General features: G+C 48.0%; 1 protein-coding gene across 1 annotated transcript in view; it reads left to right on the top strand.

Moving 5' to 3' along the window:
• crocc2 (ciliary rootlet coiled-coil, rootletin family member 2) overlaps positions 1-26,588 on the top strand; it is a 367,498-nt gene that overhangs the window by 221,091 nt on the left and 119,819 nt on the right. Inside the window, exons 23-24 of the mRNA XM_070882196.1 lie at positions 20,346-20,480; positions 20,728-20,871. Of these exons, the coding sequence (XP_070738297.1) occupies positions 20,346-20,480; positions 20,728-20,871 (279 nt within the window). The remainder of the gene's footprint in view (positions 1-20,345; positions 20,481-20,727; positions 20,872-26,588) is intronic.

The raw sequence follows: 26,588 nt of genomic DNA, 5'->3' as shown, positions 1-26,588 counted from the left end.
CGCGACCAAAGCACGACCGGAGCGCCAAGGAAAACGGCACAGTTTTGTTTCAGCAGCCAACCACCTCCCCTTTAAATTTCTCCCCCGTAGCAGCCGGCCACCCTGCAGTACGTGTCCCCTGAAGCAATCGCTGTTATCACCTGGCGCAACTTCAGGGGCTAAAACGCAATTTAGGGTCCGGGGCGCTTGCAGGGCAATGCGCATGGTGATGACATCACGATTGGGGTGCAACGCCGCAGCATTGCCGCTCAACTCCCGCTGAATTTAGCGGGAGCCCTTAGCGGCGCTGCGCCCGGTCACATAGTGATTCGTGCCCCATCAACGGGAGGTGCAAATGCATCCAATTTCTCCCCTTAGGCTGAGAAATTCGGCTCTGTAACACACGTTTTTTTGGCGCTAAGGATGTTTTATGCCCAAAATGGTGTCCGTGCCGTGTGCGCACACTTCTGGTGTGGGCCAAGCCGGACGCCAATTTGGTGATGTTGCCGGTGCGTGCGCTGGTGACCGTTGCACATCAGCCACCACATGGGCTTGACAGAGCTAGGTCTTTATCCAGTGGCAAGGATTAACCAGGATAACTGGAGACCTGCTCTGCTGCATGGACCTAGTGTGCACACATATCGCAGTGTGGGCAGGTCCGTGCTGTCCCCTGGGCCCTCGGCTCTTCTGGGCCCCGTACCCTCATTTGCTGCACCTCTGCCACGATGTTCCAGGGCTCGGCGCTCCATCTCTATTTATAGTCCAGACCTGTGGTGGTGTTCTCACACAGGTCAGAGCGGCCCACGATGTTCCAGGGCCCGCGCTCCAGCTCTATGTATAGCCCGAACCTGCGGTGGTGTTCTCACACAGGTCGGGGCGGCCCATGATGTTCCAGGGCCCGCGCTCCAGCTCTATTTATAGTCCAGACCTGTGGTGGTGTTCTCACACAGGGCGGGGCAGCCCACGATGCTACCACAGTGCTATCACAGTGGCTCAAGCATGGCTGGTGGAAGGATGCTGACGTTTAGTGGGGGAGACTGCAAATGGACTTGCAGGATGACCTCGAGCATCCCTGGGCCGAGACGGCCCAGCTTCAGACTGCACCACCTTGGCATGGACGGCAGCAGTCTGAGCTGGCTGGCTGACAGACAACGGCAAGGGCACTGGTGGAGTGGCAGCGGTGGGAGGACGAATGCTGTCATCCTGAGAGAGAACAGCAGATTTGTGCTCCATGGAACCGATGCTACTCCCATGGCAGTGCCTGAGCAAACCTAGTAATATTTTGGAGGACAGTTCGCTGGACTGTTGTGACACTCTGAAAGCCCCTTTCAACACTGTTAACTGCAGCCCTGATGGCAGCAGTCTGTGCTTGCGTGGTGTAATGTATGCACTTGTGAGTATGCTGATAGGTAAGTGATTGGCTGGTGATTGGTGAGTAGTTTTTCTTTTTTCTCTTCTAAAACAGTGAGTAAACTTTAGCATTGTTGTTGCCTATCTAAGGGTTAATTCATGGCAGGAGAGCTCGGACACGTGATATGCTCCTCCTGTACCATGTGGGAACTCAGGGACGCCTCCAGTATCCCTGACGACTACGTGTGCGGGAAGTGTATCCGCCTCCAGCTCCTGACAGACCGCGTTGCGGAGTTGGAGCTGAGGGTGGATTCACTCTGGAGCATCCACGATGCTGAGAATGACGTGAATAGCACGTTTAGTGAGTTGGTCATACCGCAGGTGAAGGGTCCACAGCCAGCTAGGGAATGGAAGACCAGCAGGAAGAGCAGTGCAAGGAAGGTAGTGCAGGGGTCCCCTGCGGTCATCCCCCTGCAAAACAGATACACCGTTTTGAGTACTGTTGAGGGGGATGACTCATCAGGTGAGGGCAGCAGCAGGCAAGTTCATGGCACCGTGGCTGGCTCTGCTGCACAGGAGGGCAGCAAAAAGAGTGGGAGAGCGATAGTGATAGGGGATTCGATTGTAAGGGGAATAGATAGGCGTTTCTGCGGCCGCAACCAAGACTCCAGGATGGTATGTTGCCTCCCTGGTGCAAGGGTCAAGGATGTCGCGGAGCGGGTGCAGGACATTCTAAAAAGGGAGGGTGAACAGCCAGCTGTCGTCGTGCACATTGGTACCAACGATATAGGTAAAAAAAAAGGGATGAGGTCCTACGAGATGAATTTAAGGAGCTAGGAGCAAAATTAAAAAGTAGGACCTCAAAAGTAGTAATCTCAGGATTGCTACCAGTGCCACGTGCTAGTCAGAGTAGGAATCACAGGATAGCTCAGATGAATACGTGGCTTGAGCAGTGGTGCAGCAGGGAGGGATTCAAATTCCTGGGGCATTGGAACCGGTTCTGGGGGAGGTGGGCCAGTACAAACCGGACAGTCTGCACCTAGGCAGGACCGGAACCAATGGCCTAGGGGGAGTGTTTGCTAGTGCTGTTGGGGAGGAGTTAAACTAATGTGGCAGGGGGATGGGAACCAATGCACGGAGACAGAGGGAAATTGTGTTGGGGAAATTGATGGGATTGAAGGCCGATAAATCCCCAGGGCCTGATGGACTGCATCCCAGAGTACTTAAGGAGGTGGTCTTGGAAATAGCGGATGCATTGACAGTCATTTTCCAACATTCCATTGACTCTGGATCAGTTCCTATGGAGTGGAGGGTAGCCAATGTAACCCCACTTTTTAAAAAAGGAGGGAGAGAGAAAACAGGGAATTATAGACTGGTCAGCCTGACCTCAGTAGTGGGTAAAATGATGGAATCAATTATTAAGGATGTCATAGCAGTGCATCTGGAAAATGGTGACATGATAGGTCCAAGTCAGCATGGATTTGTGAAAAGGAAATCATGCTTGACAAATCTTCTGGAATTTTTTGAGGATGTTTCCAGTAAAGTGGACAAAGGAGAACCAGCTGATGTGGTATATTTGGACTTTCAGAAGGCTTTCGACAAGGTCCCACACAAGAGATTAATGTGCAAAGTTAAAGCACATGGGATTGGGGGTAGTGTGCTGACGTGGATTGAGAACTGGTTGTCAGACAGGAAGCAAAGAGTAGGAGTAAACGGGTACTTTTCAGAATGGCAGGCAGTGACTAGTGGGGTGCCGCAAGGTTCTGTGCTGGGGCCCCAGCTGTTTACATTGTACATTAATGATTTAGACGAGGGGATTAAATGCAGTATCTCCAAATTTGCGGATGACACTAAGTTGGGTGGCAGTGTGAGCTGCGAGGAGGATGCTATTAGGCTGCAGAGTGACTTGGATAGGTTAGGTGAGTGGGCAAATGCATGGCAGATGAAGTATAATGTGGATAAATGTGAGGTTATCCACTTTGGTGGTAAAAACAGAGAGACAGACTATTATCTGAATGGTGACAGAATAGGAAAAGGGAAGGTGCAACGAGACCTGGGTGTCATGGTACATCAGTCATTGAAGGTTAGCATGCAGGTACAGCAGGCGGTTAAGAAAGCAAATGGCATGTTGGCCTTCATAGCGAGGGGATTTGAATACAGGGGCAGGGAGGTGTTGCTACAGTTGTACAGGGCCTTGGTGAGGCCACACCTGGATTATTGTGTACAGTTTTGGTCTCCTAACTTGAGGAAGGACATTCTTGCTATTGAGGGAGTGCAGCGAAGATTCACCAGACTGATTCCCGGGATGGCGGGACTGACCTATCAAGAAAGACTGGATCAACTGGGCTTGTATTCACTGGAGTTCAGAAGAATGAGAGGGGACCTCATAGAAACGTTTAAAATTCAGACGGGTTTAGACAGGTTAGATGCAGGAAGAATGTTCCCAATGTTGGGGAAGTCCAGAACCAGGGGTCACAGTCTGAGGATAAGGGGTAAGCCATTTAGGACCGAGATGAGGAGAAACTTCTTCACCCAGAGAGTGGTGAACCTGTGGAATTCTCTACCACAGAAAGTAGTTGAGGCCAATTCAGTAAATATATTCAAAAGGGAGTTAGATGAAGTCCTTACTACTCGGGGGATCAAGGGTTATGGCGAGAAAGCAGTAAGGGGGTACTGAAGTTTCATGTTCAGCCATGAACTCATTGAATGGCGGTGCAGGCTAGAAGGGCTGAATGGCCTGCTCCTGCACCTATTTTCTATGTTTCTAAAAGCAAAAGACAGAAAGGAGATGAGTAAAAGTGGAGGGCAGAGAAACCCAAGGCAAAAAACAAAAAAGGGCCACTGAATATAAAGGGGCTGCAGGTGGGGTCAAAACTAAAAATCATGGATTAAAAACTAGTATTAAAACACTCTACCTAAACGCACGCAGCATTCGAAATAAAGTAAATGAGTTGATGGCACAAATCATTACAAATGGGTATGATTTGGTGGCCATTACAGAAATGTGGTTGCAGGGTGGCCAAGACTGGGAATTAATCATACAGGGGTATCTGACGATTCGGAAGGATAGACAAGAAGGGAAAGGAGGTGGGGTAGCTCTGTTAATAAAGGATGATATCATGGCAGGTGTGAGAGACGATATTGGCTCTAATGAACAAGGTGGAGATTAGAGATAGTAAGGGGAAAAAGTCACTGGTGGGCGTAGTTTATAGGCCCCCAAATAATAACTTCACGGTGGGGCGGGCAATAATCAAGGAAATAATGGAGGCATGTGAAAAAGGAACGGCAGTAATCATGGGGGATTTTAACCTACATATCGATTGGTCAACTCAAATCACACGGGGTAGCCTGGAGGAGGAATTCATAGAATGCATACGGGATTGTTTCTTAGAACAGTATGTTACAGAACCTACAAGGGAGCAAGCTATCTTAGATCTGGTCCTGTGTAATGAGACAGGAATAATAAACGATCTCCAAGTAAAAGATCCTCTCGGAATGAGTGACCACAGTATAGTTGAATTTGTAATACAGATTGAGGGTGAGGAAGTAGTGTCTAAAACGAGCATACTATGCTTAAACAAAGGGGACTACAGTGGGATGAGGGCAGAGTTGGCTAAAGTAGACTGGAAACACAGACTAAACGGTGGCACAATTGAGGAACAGTGGAGGACTTTTAAGGAGCTCTTTCATAGTGCTCAACAAAAATATATTCCAATGAAAAAGAAGGGTGGTAAGAGAAGGGATAACCAGCCGTGGATAACCAGGGAAATTAAGGAGCGTATCAAATTAAAAACCAATGCGTATAAGGTGGCCAAGGTTAGTGGGAAAATAGAAGATTGGGAAAATTTTAAACAACAGCAAAGAATGACTAAGAAAGCAATAAAGAAAGGAAAGATAGATTACGAAGGTGAACTTGCGCTCAACATAAAAACAGATAGTAAAAGCTTTTACAGATATATAAAACGGAAAAGAGTGACTAAAGTAAATGTTGGTCCCTTAGAAGATGAGAAGGGGGATTTAATAATGGGAAATGTGGAAATGGCTGAGACCTTAAACAATTATTTTGCTTCGGTCTTCACAGTGGAAGACACAGAAACCATGCCAGAAATTGCTGGTCACAGGAATGTGGGAAGGGAGGACCTTTAGACAATCACTATCACTAGGGGGGTAGTGATGGACAGGCTAATAGGACTCAAGGTAGACAAGTCCCCTGGTCCTGATGAAATGCATCCCAGGGTATTAAAAGAGATGGCGGAAGTTATAGCAGATGCATTCGTTATAATCTACCAAAATTCTCTGGACTCTGGGAAGGTACCAGCGGATTGGAAAGCAGCTAATGTAACGCCTCTGTTTAAAAAAGGGGGCAGACAAAAGGCAGGTAACTATAGGCCGGTTAGTTTAACATCTGTAGTGGGGAAAATGCTTGAAGCTATCATTAAGGAAGAAATAGCGGGACATCTAGATAGGAATAGTGCAATCAAGCAGACGCAACATGGATTCATGAAGGGGAAATCATGTTTAACTAATTTACTGGAATTATTTGAGGATATAACGAGCATGGTGGATAGAGGTGTACCGATGGATGTGGTGTTTTTAGATTTTCAAAAGGTATTCGATAAGGTGCCACACAAAAGGTTACTGCAGAAGATACTGCGGGGTCAGTGGAAATGTATTAGCATGGATAGAGAATTGGCTGGCTAACAGAAAACAGAGAGTCGGGATAAATGGTTCTTTTCGGGTTGGAAATCGGTGATTAGTGGTGTGCCACAGGGATCGGTGCTGGGACCACAACTGTTTACAATATACATAGATGACCTGGAAGAGGGGACAGAGTGCAGTGTAACAAAATTTGCAGATGACACAAAGATTAGTTGGAAAGCGAATTGTGTAGAGGACACAGAGAGGCTGCAAAGAGATTTAGATAGGTTAAGCGAATGGGCTAAGGTTTGGCAGATGGAATACAATGTCGGAAAGTGTGAGGTCATCCACCTTGGGAAAAAAAAAAGGGAATACTATTTGAATGGGGAGAAATTACAACATGCTACGGTGCAGAGGGACCTGGGGGTCCTTGTGCATGAATCCCAAAAAGTTAGTTTGCAGGTGCAGCAGGTAATCAGGAAGGCGGATGGAATGTTGGCCTTCATTGCGAGAGGGATGGAGTACAAAAGCAGGGAGGTCCTTCTGCAACTGTATAGGGTATTGGTGAGGCCACACCTGGAGTACTGCATGCAGTTTTGATCGCCTTACTTAAGGAAGGATATACTGGCTTTGGAGAGGGTACAGAGACGATTCACTAGGTTGATTCCGGAGATGAGGGGGTTACCTTATGATGATAAATTGAGTAGACTGGGTCTTTACTCGTTGGAGTTCAGAAGGATGAGGGGTGATCTTATAGAAACATTTAAAATAATGAAAGGGATAGACAAGATAGAGGCAGAGAGGTTGTTTCCACTGGTCGGGGAGACTAGAACTAGGGGGCACATCCTCAAAATACAGGGGAGCCAATTTAAAACTGAGTTGAGAAGGAATTTCTTCTCCCAGAGGGTTGTGAATCTGTGGAATTCTCTGCCCAAGGAAGCAGTTGAGGCTAGCTCATTGAATGTATTCAAGTCACAGATGGATAGATTTTTAACTAATAAGGGAATTAAGGGTTATAGGGAGCGGGCGGGTAAGTGGAGCTGGGTCCACGGCCAGATCAGCGTGATCTTATTGAATGGCGGAGCAGGCTCGAAGGGCTAGATGGCCTACTCCTGTTCCTAATTCTTATGTTCTTCTGTTCTTATGTTTGTAGAGCTATTGAGTTGTGAGTGGCTTAGCCAGTCACGTGATGTTAGAATCATAGAATCATAGAAATTTACAGCACGGAAGGACGTCATTTTTATTGTGTTCCGAACACAGATGAGGCTGCACACAGGGAGGTTAAAGTAACAGTGACCTCAATCTTTAATAAGACACTCCAGAGTGAGGAACAGGCCTTAGGGGCCGGCTTATATACAGTGCTCCCAAGGGATGCTGGGATCCCTTGGGACTTCAGGGGATGAGCTCCCTGGTGGCGGAACATGGGAGTGCATGCTTTACAGATACACAACATCACTCCCCCGCAAAGTCAAAGTGCAAACTATTTACAAGGTGAGGCATTCTTTCCCTGGTGGACCGCCTCGGTATAAATGTCTGTTCTGGTGTGTTGGCTGTGCCCTCGCTGGGCTGGCGTGTTGTTGGCCCTGCAGGGCTGTTGGGCGTGATGGATTCGATTTCCTGGTCCGGCGTGGTGTCGTTGATCCTTTGGGTGTGTGTTGTGGACTCGAAAAAGGTGGTGTCTGCTGTGGGTTGTCCTGGGCCATCTGTGAACCGCAGCCTCATTTGGTCCAGGTGCTTTCTGCAATTTTATCCATTGTCTAGTTTGACTACAAACACCCTATTCCCTAATTTAGCTATCACCGTACCCGCGATCCACTTGGGACCATGTCCATAGTTTCGCACATACACAGGGTCATTCAGATCAATTTCCCGTGACACAGTGGCACGACCATCGTTTACATTTTGTTGCTGCTGCCTGCTCTCTACCTGATAATGCACGTTAGGGTGAATCAGCGAGAATCTGGTTTGAAGTGCCCTTTTAATGAGTAGCTCAGCCGGGGGCACCCCTGTGAGCGAATGGGTCTCGTGTGGTAGCTGAGCAGTACTCGGGACAGGCGGGTTTGAAGTGAGCCTTCTATGACTCGTTTAAGGCTCTGTTTAATTGTTTGTACTGCCCGCTCTGCCTGCCCATTGGAGGCTGGTTTAAACGGTTTAGACATGTTTGACCCCATTGTGGGTTATGAATTCTTTAAATTCGGCACTGGCGTAACATGGCCCGTTGTGACTGACCAGTATGTCAGGCAGGCCATGGGTGGCAAACATGGCCCTCAGGCTTTCAATGGTGGCGGTGGCGGTGCTTCCCGACATTATTTCACATTCAATCTATTTTGAAAAAGCATCCACCACCACCAAGAACATTTTATCGAGAACCGGGCCCACATAGTCGACATGGATCCTCGACTATGGTCTGGAGGGCAAGGGCCACAAACTTAGTGGTGCCTCTCTGGGCGCGTTGCTCAACTAACACACGCTGCATTTCCATACACAGGACTCCAAGTCAGAGTCAATACCGGGCCACCACACGTGGGATCTGGCTATCGCTTTCATCATTACTATACCCGTGTGTGTGCTGTGGAAATCCGAGATGGAACGGCTTGATTAGCTCTTGCATTTTAATGGGGATGCTGGCCCAGCTCCCATGCAATACACAGTTTTTTACTCGGGACAGCAGAGGATCGTGGCTGGTCCAAGTCCTAATCTGGCAGGCCGTGACAGGTGATTTATCATTTTCAAACGCTTCCATGACCATCAACAAGTCTGCGGGCTGCGCCACCATCAACAAGTTTGCAGGCTGCGCCATTTCCACCCCCGTGGTGGGCAATGGTAGCCGACTGAGAGCATCCGCACAGTTCTCGGTGCCTGGCCTGTGGCGGTTGGTATAGTTATAAGCTGATAGCGCGAGTGCCCACCTTTGTATGCGGGCTGAGGCATGAGTATTTATCCCCTTGTTTTCAGCGAACAGGGATGTGAAGGGCTTGTGATCGGTTTCTAGCTCAAATTTGAGGCCAAACAGGTACTGATGCATTTTCTTTACCCCGAACACACACGCCAATGCCTCTTTCTCAATCATGCTGTAGGCCCCCTCGGCCTTAGACAAGCTCCTGGTAGCATAGGCGACAGGTTGCAACTTCCCCACAACTTGTTGGCTTGTTGTAATACACACCCGACTCCGTACGACGACGCGTCACATGCTAGCACGAGTCTTTTACACGGGTTATACAATACCAGCAGCTTGTTGGAGCATAAAATGTTTTTGGCTTGCTCAAAGGAAATTACTTGTTTTTTTCCCCATACCTAGTTCTCACTTTATGCAATAACACATGCAGGGGCTCTAAGAGAGTGCTTAACCCTGATAGGAAGTTACCAAAATAGTTGAGGAGTCCCAGGAACGACCACAACTCCGTGACATTCTGTGGCCTGGGCGCGTTCCTGATAGCCTCTGTCTTGGCGTCTATGGGTCGAATGCTGTCCGCCGCGATCATTCTCCCCAAAAACTCCACTTCTGTTGCCATGAAGAAGCATTTCGACCTCTTCAGCCGCAGCCCTACGCGATCTCCTCCAGGTTTTGTAAGTGCTCGACGGTGTCCCGACTCGTGACCAATACGTCGTCCTGAAAGACCACCGTGTGTGGTACCGACTTGAGTAGGCTCTCCATGTTTCTCTGAAGATCGCTGCAGCCGACCGATTTCCAAACGGGCATCTATTGTGGATGAACAGTCCCTTGTGCGTGTTGTTGCAGGTGAGGCCTGATATGTCCTTACTGCAGTATAAATGCACACAAGGCCCATACTTGAGAGAAGTTACCTTTATTACCAAGACCTCAAGTGATGAATGTGGGTGGAGCTTCCCCTTTTATACCTGAAATTCCAGGTTAGGAGTGTCTCCCACAAGTTCGCCCCTTGTGGTCAATGTTCTCAAGGCGTAAAACTTCGGTCAGCTTATACATGGGTTACAATGACAGTGGAATACATGACATCACCTCCCCGCCAAAGTCTTATTGGGATCACAGGTTAAGTCTCTCTGGTGGTTTACGCTCCCTTGTAGAGCGCCTGAGTTGGGGCTCCGGTTGTTGGGCGCTGGCCTGAGTGTCTGCTGTTTGCGGTGCCACATGCCTGTCCGGACTGCCCACAGTGACTGGGCTCTCCTCCACTTGGTTCCGGTGTTCGGTCACCTGTGGTGGAGTAAACCTACGTCGTGTTCTTCCTCTGATTCTTCTATGGGGTTGCTGAACCTCCTTTTAGTTTGATCCACATGTTTGCGGCAGATTTGTCCATTGGTAAGTTTAACTACCAGAATCCTATTCCCCTCTTTGACAATCACAGTGCCTGCAAGCCATTTGGGCCCTGCAGCATAATTAAGGACAAAAACAGGGTCATTGTTATCAATACATCGCGCCCTCGCATTTCATGTCATGGTAGTCACATTGTGACTGACGCCTGATCTCAACAATTTCTTTCATAGTAAGGTGTATAAGGGATAACCCGGTTTTGAGCATCCTTTTCATTCGCCGCTCTGCGGGTGGAACCCCTGTGAGCGAGTGTGGGCGGGATCTATTGGCCAACAGGAGGCGTGATAAGTGGCTTTGTAGGGAACCCCCTTGGATTCTGAGCATCCCGTTTGATTATCTGCACTGTTCGTTCTGCCTGGCCATTTGAGGCCGGCTTGAACGGTGCCATTCTGACATGGTTGATTCCATTGCCTGCCATAAAGTCCTGGGATTCAGTGCTTGTGAAGCACGGGCCATTGTCGCTAACCAAGACATCTGGTCGACCATGGGTGGCGAACATTGCCCGTAGACTTTCTACCGTGGCAGAGGATGTGCTTGAATTTAAAATGGCACACTCAATCCATTTGGAGTAGCCATCTCCAACAACCAAAAACACTTTTCCTATGAAAGGACCTGCATAGTCCACATGGATGCGTGACCATGGCTTGGCGGGCCTGGACCAGGGGCTAAGGGGGGCTTCCCTGGGTGTGTTGCCGAGCTGAGCACATGTGTTGCACCTGCGAGCACAAAGTTCCAGGTCTCCATCTATCCCTGGCCACCAAACGTGTGGCCTGGCAATTGCCTTCATCATAACAATGCCCGGGTGCGCATTGTGAAGTTCTCTGATCAACACCTCTCTGCCCATCTGGGGCATGACTACTCGGTTTCCCCACAGTAGGCAATCGGCCTGAATCGAGTGTTCATCCTTGCGCCTATGAAACGGTTTAAATTCCTCAGGGCATGCCCCGTACATGGCTGCCCAGTACCCATTCAGGACACATTTCTTAAATAAAGACAGTAGCGGGTCTTTATTTGTCCAGACTTTAATCTGACGGGCTGTCACAGGTGAGCCTTCACTTTCGAAAGCTTCAACAGCCATGACCATCTCAGCATCATGCTCAGTTGCCCCCTCAGTGGTGGCTAGTGGGAGCCTGCTGAGTGCATCGGCGCAGTTTTCAGTGCCCGGTCTGTGCCGAATTGTGTAGTTATAGGCGGCTAACATGAATGCCCATCTCTGTATGCTGGCCGATGCATTCACATTTATGCCCTTGTTGTCAGCCAAAAGGGACATTAGGGGTTTGTGATCTGTCTCCAGCTCAAATTTCCTGCCAAACAAGTACTGGTGCATTTTCTTTACTGCATATACACATGCTAGCGCTTCCTTTTCTACCATCCCGTAGCCCCTTTCTGCCTGGGACAGACTTCTGGAGGCATAAGCTACCGGCTGTAACTGAATATTGGCATTCACATGCTGCAACGCACACCCGACCCCATAGGACGATGCATCGCACATTAAAACAAGTTTCTTACAAGGGTCACATAACGTTAACAGTTTGTTGGAGCATAACAAATTGCATGCTCGATCAAAAGCCCTTTCCTGGCTGTCCCCCCAGACCCAATCATGACCTTTGTGTAGGAGCATGTGTAGCAGCTCTAACAGCGTGCTCAATTTGGGAAGAAAGTTACCAAAATAGTTCAGGAGCACCAGGAACGAACGCAGCTCCGTCGTGTTACGGGGTCTGGATGCTCTCTGGATCGCTTCCGTTTTGGACGCAGTCGGTCTGATCCCGTCTGCTGCTACCCTCCTCCCGAGGAATTCTACCTCTGGAGCTAAGAAGACGCACTTCGCCTTTTTCAGTCGCAGCCCTACCCGGTCCAGTCTGCGTCGTACCTCCTCCAGGTTGTGGAGGTGTTCTTCAATATCATGACCCGTGATGAGGATGTCATCTTGAAAAACCACCGTCCTTGGAATCGACTTGAGGAGGCTTTCCGTATTTCGCTGAAAGACCGCGGCGTCCGAACGAATCCCGAACAGACATCTGTTGTACTCAAACAACCCCTTGTGTGTCGTGATGATGGTCAGCTTCTTCGACTCACTCATCAGCTCCTGGTTCATGTAAGCTGAGGTCAGGTCCAATTTTGAAAAAAGTTTGCCACCGGATAGCGTTGCAAAGAGGTCCTCCGCTCTCGGCAGCGGGTACTGGTCTTGGAGTGACATCCGATTGATGGTGGTCTTGTAATCGCCACATATCCTGACTGACCCATCTGCCTTGAGCATCGGCACGATCGGGCTCACCCAGTCACTGAATTCGACTGGCGAGATGATGCCTTCCCTCAGCAGGCGGTCCAATGAGTATTCTATCTTTTCCTGCATCATGTACGGCACCGCTTTGGCCTTGTGGTGTACTGGCCTGGCGTCCGGGTTTATGTGAATCACCACCTTGGCCCCCATGAAAGTGCCGATGCCGGGTTGAAATAATGAGTTAAATTTGTTCAGGACCTGTGAGCATGATACTCGCTCCACAGAAGAAATTGCATTGACATCGCCCCATTTCCAGTTCATGACAGCAAGCCAACTCCTCCCCAGTAGTGTGGGACCGTCCCCCAGATCCAGAGTGGCAACCTGTTGTCCGAATCTTTGTGGGTCACGACTACCGTGGCGCTGCCTAACATCGGAATGATCTCGTTTGTATATGTCCATAGCTGTGCGTCAATCGGCAATAATTTTGGCCTCCTGGCCTTGGACACCCACAACCTTTCGAACTGTTTGATACTCATCAGGGACTGGCTGGCCGCTGTGTCTAGCTCCTGGGATGCCATTGAGGAGCACTTTCATCATTATCGGTGGCGTCCTGGTATATGAACTGTATATGTGCTCCACATGAACTCGCTGAACTTCAGCTTCCAGCGATTTCCCCCAGTATTCATTTGGCCTCGTAGGGCTTACATAGGGCCCGTCCTCCTCGTACATCAACCTGGCTGCAGGCTTTCTGCACAAACGCGTCAAGTGACCGCTGATGTTGCAGTTTCTGCAGGTATATTGCATACCTTGAAGCTCTGACTGGGTGTTTGCCTCCACACCTCCAGCATGAGCTGGAGGCCCCGTTGTTGTAAACAAAAGGTCCATTACCAGTCGAGCGTCTCTGACTGTCCCTGTAACTGTCCTTAAGCACCATTAACAGGTGTTGATGAGCCCATTACTGGCCGCATTGTCCATTGCGATGGCATGAATCGCCGTTCAGCTAGCCATTGTTTCTGTTGAATTCCCCCTTTGGGTTCGACTACATGCTGGGGCATGTCCGATTGCCCTTGTCTGCCTAGAGAACTGTGTGCCGCGTTAACAATGTTGACTCCTTGGTCGTTTGCTACATTTGAGCCAAGATGTTTGTCATACATCATTCTGGTTTCTTCCTCCCCTGGGATAAATGTCTGGGCTATCAGAGCCGCCGCTTCCAAGGTCAAGTCTTTGGTCTCTATCAGTTTCCTGAAAACCCCAGCGTGCCCGATGCCCTCAATAAAAAAGTCTCGCAGCATCTCCGCTCTGCATGCATCTGGGAACTTACATAGGCTCGCCAGTCATCAGAGATCTGCCACGAAGGCTGGAACGCTTTGCCCTTCTCGCCGCCGGTGCGTGTAAAACCGGTGTCTCGCCATGTGCATGCTGCTCGCTGGTTTAAGGTGTTCCCCGATCAACTTACTGAGCTTTTCGAACGTCTTGTCCGCCGGCTTCTCTGGCGCTAGAAGGTCCTTCATCAGGGAGTACGTTCTGGATCCACAAACCGTCAGGAGATGAGCCCTGCGTTTGTCGGCCGAATCTTGTCCCAACCATTCCTTCGTGAGAAAACTTTGCTGTAGTCTCTCAATAAAGTCGTCCCAATCATCACCAACACAGTACCTCTCTTCTGTGCTGCTAGTGGCCGTACCCGCGTGGTTTAAATCCCAGTTTCTCGTCACCAATGATATGTCCTTACTATACAGTATAAATGCACACGAGGCCCATACTTGAGAGAAGGTCACTCTGTGACCAGTTACCTTTATTACCAAGACCTCAAGTGATGAAGGTGGGTGGAGCTTCCCTTTTTATACCTGAAAGTCCAGGTTAGGAGTGTCTCCCACAAGTTCGCCCTTTGTGGTCAATGTTATCAAGGTGTACAACTTAGGTCAGCTTATACATGGGTTACAATGATAGTTGAACACATGACAGGTCCCTTCGAAGACTCCTCCAGGTCCTGCGTCATGTAGGCCGAAGTCAGGTCGAGCTCGGTGAACGTCTTGCCTCCTGCCAGCGTCGCAAATAAGTCGTCTGTCTTAGGTAGCGGGTATTGGTCCTGTAGCGAGAAACGATTAATAGTTACTTTATAATCGTCGCAAATCCTGATCGTGCCAACACTTTTGAGTACTGGAACAATTGGGCTGGCCCACTCGCTGAATTCCACTGAGGAGATGATGCCCTCACTTTGCAGCCTGTCCAGCTCGATTTCCAATCTCTCCTTCATTATGTGAGGTACCGCTCACGCCTTGTGGTGAATGGGTCGTGCCTCTGGGACCAAGTGGATCCGCACCTTCGCCCCGGAAAAGTTTCCAATGTCTTACTCAAAAAGGGAAGGAAATTTGTAAAGAACCTGGGTACATGATGCCTCATCGACATGTGATCGCGCTCGGATGTCATCTCAGTTCCAGCGGATTTTGCCCAGCCAGCTACTTCCAAGCAGTGTGGAGCCATCGCCTGGGACAATCCAGAGTGGCAATTCTTGCACCGTGCCCTTGAAGGTGACCTTGACCATGGTGCTGTTCAGGACAGTGATAAGCTCTTTGGTGTACGTTCTCAGTTTCGTGTGGATGGAGCTCAGGGCTGGTCTAACTGCCTTGTTGCACCACAGTCTCTCAAACATCTTTTTACTCATGATGGATTGGCTGGCGCCAGTGTCCAGTTCCATGGCTACAGGTAAGCCATTCAATTTTACATTTAGCATTATAGGTGGACATTTCGTCGAAAATATGTGCACTCCATGTACTTCAGCATCTGCCTCCTCTCTCTGAGGCTCGAAATTGCTTTGATCCACCATGGACCAATCTTCCTCTGCCAAGTGGTGGTTAGCAGGATTTACAGAGCTTGCAGCTCGTTTGCAAGCTCGTTGGAGGTGCCCCATTGTTCCACAGCTCTTGCAAACATACCCTTTGAAGCGGCATGAATAGGCTGAATGGAAGCCTCCACAACACCAACAAGGTGTGAATTGCCTTGCATTCATCCTTTGTTGCGGACTCTGAGTCATCTGGGTCAGCTGAGGCCTGCTGACAGTTGCAGACTCGTGGTTTCTGCCCTGTACATTTCTGCTCGCAAAGACAGTTCCAGTTAATTAATGAACATTGCTAGCATTTGTGTGCTGAGAGATTTATTTGGTGTTATCACTGGTGGACATAAACGCCTGTGATATCGCAATGGCCTTACTGAGGGCCGGTGTCTCTGCAGTCAAAAGTTTTCATAGGATGGTCTGGTCAGGACTGGGAAGCCTATGTCAAACATCTAGACCAGTACTTTGTAGCCAACGAGCTGGACGGAGAAGGAAGCGCTGCAACAAAGAGAGCGGTCCTCCTCACGGTCTGCCGGCACCGATCTGCAGCCTCATGAAGAATCTTCTGGCTCCGGTGAAACCCACAGATAAGTCGCATGAGGAGCTGTGTACACTGGTTCGGGAGCATCTTAACCCGTGCTGATGGCGAGGTATCGGTTCTACACGTGCCAGCGATCTGAAGGTCAGGAAGTGGCGAGCTACGTCGCCGAGCTAAGGCGACTTGCAGGACAATGTGAGTTTGATGGCTACCTGGAGCAAATGCTCAGAGACTTTTTTGTACTGGGCATTGGCCACGATCCCATCCTCGTCGCCAGTTATTGTGTTCCTAACACAGATGAGACTGCACACAGGGAGTTTAAAATAACAGTGACCTCAGTCTTTAATAAGGCACTCCAGAATGAGGAACATGCCTTTGGGGCTGGCTTATATACAGTACTCCCAAGGGATGCTGGGATCACTTGGGACTTCAGGGGATGAGCTCCCTGGTTGCGGAACATGGGAGTGCATGCTTTGCAGATACACAACAATTTTGGCCCATCGTGTCTGTGCTGGCCAACAAGAGGCTATCCAGCCTAATCCTACTTTTCAGCTCTAGGTCGGTAGCCCTGCAGGTTGCAGCACTTCAAGTGCACATCCAAGTACTTTTTAAATGTGGTGAGGGTTTCTGCCTCTACCACCCTTTTAGGCAGTGAGTTGCAGTCCCCCACCAACTTCTGGGTGAAGACATTTCCCCTCAAAACCCATCTAAACCTTCTACCAATTACTTTAAATTTATGCTTTAAAATTTAAAATTAAGACTCAATAAAACCCCAGCCACTTGGTTTTGGGGGATCCACGATGAGGCAGGTGGTTGTGAGCCTGGTGGATGAACGGTAATGTGTAGTGTGATTATTAAACCTTTGCTAATAAACCAACTCGTTCTTAATAGCAATGTGTTGCTATGAATTCTTAAGCGAAGAACCTACAAAGCAAATACATTACACGTGGCAGCAAGCTACACTTGCGTGACTTCAGTCTGAACTTCCATTGCAGCACTCAGATGTTGGGTGGCTTCTGCTTGTGCTGCAATGGAAGCTGAGACATCATCCATCATGATTGTGTCCACAAGTGCGCTAATGGAGTTGCCCATCACTTCCATGCTGGAAAGGATGGACTCCAAGCTCTGCGCAAATCCCTGGGTGCTGGACTCCTCTATGTTCCTTGACATTGCATGCAGGCTTTCTGGCAGACCTGCCAATGCACCAAGCATTTCATTGTGCATATCCATCAGCATTCTTCTGTCGGCCGTTCCATCAAAGTGCATCATAACTCGTGTGTGACCTCGCCCTCTGGGGAGCTGACACCTGCACTACCCTTTTCCCCTGCCCTGGATGCAGGCCACTCGTGCCCGGTGTCTCACCACGTGCATCTAACCTATCCTCTAAAGTACGCCGAGTGTTAGTATCTGAGCTGGTGGCTGCGAGTGTGAAATCGAGTGACAGTGCGACTTCCTTCTTCCTTTTGCACTTCCTGCTCCTCCACCACTGCCTGGCCAGGTTGGAGTTCTTGGGAATCTGAAAGGAGAAAGGAACAAGGTTAGGTTTGCGGTGAGTAGAGGGGGTGGAGGAGCAAGAGGTGCATGCTTACACCATCTGCATCTTGCAAATCAGAGGAGATTGTGGAATGAGGGTGAAGTGGGATGTGAGAAGGAGGATGAGGTGTGAGGATACTGTCATCTTGTATTGTTCCAGCCCCGCCGCTGCCCATGTGTTCAGCAATGGCCGCTCCAATTATCTCCAGCACAGTTTCCTTCATGGGAGTTAGGTAATGCAGACATGCCTGCCCCTGCCAGTTAGGTCTTGCTGCCTCCGGTTGTGAGCCACCTTGTCTTGCAAGAGAGAGGGAAGTCTGTCAGTGAATGTGGTGCAGTCTGTTTGGGTGATGTGCTTGTCATATTTGAATAACTGGCAGTGTGTACAAGCTGTGAGTTGTGGCTGTGAGGCTTGCAGCAGTGGTAAGTGTGTGAGGGTGAGATGAAGCTATGAATGTGAGGTTTGAGTTCTGTTTGATGGAGACTGCCAATGGGTATGGTGTTTTGAGCAGTGTGTGAGGCTTGTGGTGTAGATGGTGGTATAAGGCATGTGAAGATAAATACACTGACCATGACCAATCGTGTGAGGTCATTAAATTTCTTCCTCCACTGCATCCAGGTCCTCGGGACTACCCTGCTTACATTGATGGCTATCTGCTCCCATTCGGTGCCGTTTCCTGCTCTCGCCCTTCACATGGTCCATCTTTGACTCTTGCCTTCCTTTTCTCGACTTGTCTGTCTCCATTTCTGGGGATAGACTATTGACAAACATTCACTATAACCCACTGACTCCCACAGCTACCTGGACTACACTTCCTCTCCTCCTGCATCCTCTAAGGACTCCATTCCATTCTCCCAGTTTCTCCATCTTCATCGCATCTGTACTGATGATGCCACCTTCCACACTAGTGCTTCTAATATGTCTTCCTTTTTCCTCAGCCGAGAATTCCCTTCCGCCGAGGTAAACATGGCCCTCGACCATTCTATTTCCTCTGCTCTCACCCCTTCCCCTCCCTCTCAGAACCATGTCAGGATTCCCCTTATCCTCACCTTTCACCCCATCAGCCTCAATGTTCAACGGATCATCCTCCGCCATTTCCGCTATCTCCAACATGATCCCACCACCAATCACATCTTCCTCTTCCCTCCCCTCTCAGCATTATGAAGGGACCATTCCCTCCACGACACCCTGGTCCATTTCACCATCACCCCCAGCACCCCCTCCCCTTCCCACAGCACATTTCCGTGCAAGCTCAGGAGATGCAACATCTGCCCTTTTACTTCCTCCCTTCCCATTGTCCAGGGCCCCAAACACTCCTTCCAGGTCAAAGAGCGATTTTCTTGTACTTCTTTCAATTTAGCATACTGCATTCGCTGCTCATGATGTGGTCTCCTCTACATTGGGGAGACCAAGCGCAGGTTGGGTGACCGCTTTGTAGAACACTTCCGTTCAGTCCGTAAGCGTGACCCCGGGCTTCCAGTCACCTTTCAGTTTAATTCTCCGCTCCACTCCCACTCTGACCTCTCCATCCTCAGCCTCCTACACTGTTCCCATGAAGCTCAACGCAAGCTCGAGGAACAGCACCTCATCTTTTGTTTATTATTATTATTAAATAGGTACTTTAAAGCCGACTGGACTCAACATCAAGTTCAACAATTTCAGACCATAACCTCGGCCCAAATGTTGTTCTTTTTCCTCCCCTTTTTTTTATAAACCTCCCTTTTTATTTTTATTTTTATTTGTTTCTGTTTCCCATAGCAGCTGGTAATTATTCCACCATTCAAACCCTATCTCAACTCATCTTTTGTTTCCTAACTTGTGCCATTACTGTCTCAATTTCGCCCATCATCCCCTTTGTCCCTCAAATCTCTCCTGCCTTCCATCCTATCACAGACCTTCCCTTTCATTCTTTCCTCCCCTCCCCCTTTCAGTGCCCCTTGGACTTCTTTAAGAATCTGTTCATTTCAAACTTTTGCCAGTTCTGACGAAGGGTCATCGAACTGAAACGTTAACTCTGTTTCTCTTCACAGATGCTGCCTGACCCGCTGAGATTTCCAGCATTTTCTGTTTTTATTTCAGATTCCAGCATCCTCAGTATTTTGCTTATGTGCTCCCATTCCTTTCTCAGTGTCTGTCTGGAGGGCCTCCTGGCCCCCTATGAGTAGAAGATACCTCTGCTCCTGTCCACCTTCTGCATCAGGGCCCCGAAGTGCTGCATCAGAAAATCTGGGAGCCTTCTCTCTGCCATGTTGCACTAACTTCACTCTTACTGCAGATCACACACTCCTCTACAACAACATCCAGTGCCTGCTGCAGCCAGAATGCCCCTCTCCTTTAGGAGGTGCAGGCTGGCTTTAAGAAGTGCAGGCTAGCTTTAATTGGTGCTAGCCTCTCATGAACCTGGGCGCCCTACTGAGGCATTCGGCCACTCAACAGTGCATTTAGCACTGGGCTGCATGCTGCTGTCATTTGCATTTTCAGGCAGCATGAAGTCGGCCTGAGATCCAAGACCTTTTTTGAAGTCCTTGGCTCTGAAAGGACTCGTTCTCTTCCAGGCTGGATAAATTTATGAATGGATTGATTGTACACAGTGTGTTATGGTTCTGGGAAAATGGGAAGTATGATCATCGTCCACTGCAACAGTGATGCTCTGGCTACAATTATAAATAAGTTTAAAGCAAGAATAACATGACTGATGATAGAATTACCATCTGATAACATTGTTGGATTGATGAAATTCCACTTGTTTGGCAGGAGCTGCCGAGTTGCTGTCCATCCATCAGCACTGCAGGTGATGCCTTTGGGCAATGTGACCTTTCTGGACAATTACGAAAGCCCAATCATCAGTTGTACCAGCTGCTCCTTAACTTTATGTTGAATTCTTCATTCTCTTTCTTTGGCAGCCATCGGTCTGCCCTATGAATCCAGCTCCTTACAACCATCTGAGCAAATGTCTTTCTTTTCAAGGCCTTGTGTCTCAAAGAGTCGGAGAAAAATGTCCTGTCTGAAAAGCTTGGCCACAGCCAGCGTAAACTTGGCAATGCGAGCATGGAGATCGATCGGCTGAAACGAGAGTTACACAGTCGACAGGAGCAGGACAAGGTGACAATCAACCTATCATGTGCTTTCAGGTGTATTGCTACTTTTTAAAATGAGTTAATATTGATGCCAAGGCAGGCTGTGTAATCACTCAAGGCCACATTGTACAGAGACCTGCAAGTGACATTTTACACAAGTTGTAAAATTTACAGAAACCAATTCATGGTATGGGATGCAGATCCCATACTTGGAGATAATTTATGACGAATAACACAAGAACTAATCTTTTGTACCATCTCCTTTTGTCCAGAACATCATTAACAACATTAACGCTGACCTGAAGACTTTCCGAGCCCAGTTTGAGGAAGCAGTGGCCACCCATGAGCGAGAGAGCAAGGGTCTCAATATGCAGCTTAAAGACTTGGCCCATCAGAGAGAAGTGTCTCTCAGGGAGGTGGGTTCAAAGGTTACCTAGTTCACCTCCTTAGAGTCAGAGTTGTGTGTGATTGAATGGGTCCCGAGCGATTCCAGTTTCCTCGCTGCTAGTGCACTACAGTGACACACAGAATGCCACATGAGGTGAACAATGTTTCATGGAAAGCCCATTCCGAACCCCACAGTTTAAACTAAGAGGGAAGAGGTAGACTTAAACATTGGAAATATGCAGTATAAGCAAAGAATTGAATTGAAGATGTGATGACCCATCCACCTGAAGCTAAATGAGGTCTCCACTAGCAAAATTATTTTGGCAGCCGCCTTCTTCTTTCGTATGGGAGTAGCAAAGCAAATCAAATGTTAATATCTAAGTCCGATATCCAGGCCAAAGCTTCCGGTCTGTCTTGTCGGCTGCCTGCAAATTTCCTCTGAGGGCAGTGCTCAGTGATGTGCTCCAGGGTCTGATTAGGAGCTCCACAGTCGCATGATGGGGAAGCTTTAATCTTCCACCTGTGGAGAAGGTGGCAGCATCGACCATGGCCGTTCTGAGGCGGTTGATGGTTGTGCACTGTTTGCGAGGAGGTTTGATCCTTCAGGTTGTACTGTGGGGTCCTCTGTAAGGAATCCATCCCGTATGTTGCAGTTCTTCCAAGCATTTTGCTGTCAGTCATCAAGGCTGAGGGGAGATTGCTGAAGGGCTACGGCAACGGTCCAAAATGGCCTTCTAGATTTGAGACAGGTTGGTGGTAGGTTGTTCAAGTCGGACTGGATCGGCATATCTTTGCTGGTGTAGTGATTGTATTCTCTGGAGACTGCATATTCGCAGGTGTGCTGGTACAATGTTTGCAAGCATGGGCATCCAAGGTGTTGGTATCGATAAAAGCATACCTGTGATAATTCTCATAGCTGGAATTAAGCTGGATATCAACAGGTTTGACATGCGGACTGGATTGCCTGCTGGAAAGCAGCACGCCGTTGTAGAGTACACCAGGGCGAGTGCTGCCATATGGAGGGTTTGAGCATCTGCTCCCCATGTGGATCCGTTGAGTTTCTGGATCAAGTTGACCCTACTCTTTAGCTTACATAAGAACATAAGAACATAAGAAATAGGAACAGGAGTAGGCCATACGCCCCCTCGAGTCTGCTCCGCCATTCAATAAGATCATGGCTGATCTGATCATGGACTCAGCTCCACTTCCCCACCCGCTCCCCATAACCCCTTATCCCCTTATCCCCTTATCATTTAAGATACTGTTTTTTCCTATCTTAAATTTATTCAATGTCCCAGCCTCCATAGCTCTCTGAGGCAGCAAATTCCACAGATTTACAACCCGCTGAGAGAAGAAATTCCTCCTTATCTCTGTTTTAAATGGGCGGCCCCTTATTCTAAGATCATGCCCTCGAGTTCTAGTCTCCCCCATCAGTGGAAACATCCTCTCCGCATCCACCTTGTCAAGCGCCCTCATAATCTTATATGTTACGATAAGATCACCTCTCATTCTTCTGAACTCCAATGAGTAGAGCCCCAATCTACTCAACCTTTCCTCATAAGTTAACCCCCTCATCCCCGAAATCAACCTAGTGAACCTTCTCTGAACTGCCTCCAAAGCAAGCAAAGGCCAAGATATACAAACATAGAAACATAGAAAATAGGTGCAGGAGTAGGCCATTCGGCCCTTTGAGCCTGCACCGCCCTTCAACGAGTTCATGGCTGAACATGCAACTTCAGTACCCCAATCCTGCTTTCTCACCATACCCCTTTATCCCCCTACTAGTAAGGACTACATCTAACTCCTATTTGAATATATTTAGTGAATTGGCCTCAACAACTTTCTGTGGTAGAGAATTCCACAGGTTCACCACTCTCTGGGTGAAGAAGTTTCTCCTCATCTCGGTCCTAAATGGCTTACCCCTTATCTTTAGACTGTGACCCCTGGTTCTGGAATTCCCCAACATTGGGAACATTCTTCCTGCATCTAACCTGTCTAAACCCGTCAGAATTTGAAACGGTTCTATGAGATTCCCTCTCATTCTTCTGAACTCCAGTGAATACAAGCCTAGTTGATCCAGTCTTTCTTGATATGTCAGTCCCGCCATCCCGGGAATCAGTCTGGTGAACCTTCACTGCACCACTCAATAGCAAGAATGTCCTTCCTCAAGTTAGGAGACCAAAACTGTACACAATACTCCAGGTGTGGCCTCACAAAGAGCAAATTATTATTTCAATGGAGAAAGATTGCAAAGTGCCACAGTACAGCGGGACCTGGGGGTACTTGTGCATAAAACACAAAAGGATAGTATGCAGGTACAGCAAGTGATCAGGAAGGCCAATGGTATCGTGGCCTTTATTGCAAAGGGAATGGAGTATAAAAGCAGGGAAGTCTTACTACAGCTATATAAGTTATTGGTGAGGCCACACCTGGAATACTGCGTGCAGTTTTGGTTTCCATATTTATGAAAGGATATACTTGCTTTGGAGGCAGTTCAGAGAAGGTTCTCTAGGTTGATTCCGGGGATGAGGAAAGGTTGAGTAGGTTGGGCCTCTATTCATTGAAATTCAGAAGAATGAGAGGTGCTCTTATCGAAATGTATAAGATTATGAGGGGGCTTGACAAGATAGATGCAGAGAGGATGTTTCCACTGATGGGGGAGACTAGAACTAGAGGGCATGATCTTAGAATAAGGGGCCGCCCATTTAAAACAGAGATGAGGAGAAATTTCTTCTCTCAGCGGGTTGTAAATCTGTGGAATTTGCTGCCTCAGAGAGCTGTGGAAGCTGGGACATTGAATAAATTTAAGACAGAAATAGACTGTTTCTTAAATGATAAGGGGATAAGGGGTTATGGGGAGCGGGTGGGGAAGTGGAGCTGAGTCCATGATCAGATCAGCCATGATCTTACTGAATGGCGGAGCAGGCTCAAGGGGCCGTATGACCTACTCCTGTTCCTATTTCTTATGTTCTTATGTTCTTATGAGGCATTGCTTAACCAGGAGCCCATGTTGGTCAGCGAGGACAGGGGTGATGGATGAACGGGACTTGTTGCGAGTTAAAATGGACATTTATGCAACCACTCAATTGATATCTAGTTTAGGGACCCTCAGTTTTCAGGACAGGCTTAGAAAGCTGTGAATTTTTACGTCTAAAAGTGCAGACATGGTGAAGAAAGGTACTAGATTCTGTCTACATGGATATTTATTTGACTAAGGAGCATCAGTACATTATAAAAGCATAGCATTAGGTCAGATGCCAGAAAGTTCCTCCTTTTGCAGAGTCTTTGACATCTGTAATAAGTTGCCAGTACTTGTGATGAGTGTGTGTTCGCTACAAGTATTCAAAAGGGAGCTAGACAATTTCCTGTGAGTGAAAGACATCTTGAGTTATGGAAACTAAATGGTTTGACAACGATAGTGGTACCAGTCACTGAAGCTTGCTTGATCACTTATGGGGTTGGGGGAGAAATTCCCAGAGATGTTTTCTTAAATTGGCCTAATGACCCATCTGTCTTTTACCACTCTCAGGAAATGGCATGGCTATGGGAAGGGGACAGGGAAGAAGATGGTGTGGGCTGGGATGGGTTTAATGGCATCATGTAGAATAGAACAGGCTTGATAAACTAGCTGGTCTTTTCCTATCCTTTGCCGTATGTTCGTATGTGCTATCTCAAACAGAATTCTCTTACCCAGCTTCAGAAGAGTAGCTCCAAGGCAAGTTGCCAGTTCCTGACCCTGATCTCCAAGATCACAAACCCTCACCCCCAGCCGAGGGCAACTTTTTTTTTAGCAAGAATGTCACTTATATCTGTCCTCTTTACCATCTGCTAACTAACCCACTTGTCCCCATTGCTGGGTCTGATGCTAACTCAGTATAATGCTTTCTTCAGGCACTAAGGATGTCCTCACAAGGCTAATTTTCCAGTCATTCCCCATGGCCCAGGGGACCCCTTTCAACTTTGATTTATGGTAGAATTTAACCAATGGAGAAAAAGATTCAGAATGATTTTTGTGTAATTATGCACCCTTGTACATGACCACAGCTCAATGATCACAATTCATTTTCCTACTGACCCTCTCGAACACAGGATGTGCTACATCAAAATCTATCTTCACAGTAGCTCTCAGTTGTCCTGAAGACCCTTTAAGTGAAACTTTAAAAACCGTCTGCTTACACCTAACTGCTCTCCTACACTTCAGAGATGCCTACAGATTTTTAGCATCTAGATTAGCAGCTAGAAGACTCTAGCTTTAGTTTATTTATGACTTTGGCTTCAGAGCTGAACACAGGATGAATGCTTTGGCACAATCACCCACCGTACAGAGGTCATCAACCACTCCAAGCTGATGGTCATCCTTTATGACGAGGTCAGCATCTTTTCCAGGACAGCTAAGTGTTGCCCTCTTTACAAAAAATACCAGGGGAACAAGTTTCCCCAGTTACATAAAATCATGCGGCTGGAAAGCAAAGAATGTGTCAAACTTCTCACAGCTGTGTGATTGATTGCCATTCTGAACCTTATAGTGCCAAATAGAATCATAGAATGGTTACAGCACAGAAGGAGGCCATTTGGCCCATCGAGCCTGTGCCGGCTCTCTGCAAGAGTACTTCAGCCAGTCCCACTCCTCCGCCCTTTCCCCGGCAAAAAATTGGAGAAGCTCGAAAGGGAAGCAGAGAGTACTTTTGCCCGAGGGATTTGATCCACCTCTGAAGCTCCAGTTCTGACACATCCCCGTTACTCAGGAGGAGCAATAAATAGCCAGGATACCATTCTGTAAAGGCATCCATTACACAGAGACCTACATTCAGTCTTGAGGGTCCTCTGGCACTTGGCACTGTGCACTTTCTACGGCACATTCACGGATCCTTCAAGCCAAGCTCTAAACCCCTTGAAGGCGCCATTGCGCTAAGTTACCTGAACGTACCTGACTTCTGCTGTAACTGTATCCGGATCAGTGATCCGAGCTCTAATCCAAGCTCGACCCTCATCAGGATTTGAAAGGGCAGCGTATCCCAATCCCATCCTCAGTCTTTCAACCCAACTTCTTATCGATGCAGTTGACAGCACAGAGCCCTTGTGGTCTCGAGGAACAATCAACAGGACGGCAAAGAAAGAGCAACCCTCCGGGAGCACTCGGAATGACTCCGCAAATGCCACTGCCGGTGAAAGGGTTAAAAGGGTTGGAACTGAATGAAAAGGAAAACAAATCTGTTAAACCTTGACCGATTATTTTTGTTGGCAGTTTCACCAGGCACCAAAGCTGCTGTGTGGCCCACACAAATAACTGATTTCTCATTGGTGATTAAATTTGTTTGTGTACATCCTCTTATAGACTAAGTGCTCAAGTTAATTCCTTTGTTTACTCTTTATTCGTTTATTATATGACAGATTGTTTGAGTAAAATATTCGTATTTCCACCCTCAAAACCAAATCTGCTTGGCGCCAGTCGAGACCCTGCTTATCTCAGAGGGAACAATAAAGTTTTTATAGCCCCTTTCACACTGGGAATAATCTGAGAACATAGTATTTATTTTATAAATGTGGAAAAGTGCTTGCAGCTGCTACAGAAATGTCTCTTTCAGTTGTCAAATTATTGTAACAATGGAGGGGATGTATGTTTGTTGACTTGGGAACTTGAGGCTTGTGCGGAAATGGGAAGCTTGTTCAAATGAAGGTTAATGGCACAGGTTTGGCTTTGTTCTCAGGACCTGAGGACAAATGTTGGGATCTTATTATTGCAATT

The sequence above is a fragment of the Pristiophorus japonicus genome, chromosome 6 (assembly GCF_044704955.1).
Source record: "Pristiophorus japonicus isolate sPriJap1 chromosome 6, sPriJap1.hap1, whole genome shotgun sequence".
NCBI lineage: Eukaryota > Metazoa > Chordata > Chondrichthyes > Pristiophoridae > Pristiophorus > Pristiophorus japonicus.
Note: the sequence above shows the minus strand (reverse complement) of the source record. Positions and strands in the feature narration are given on the sequence as shown.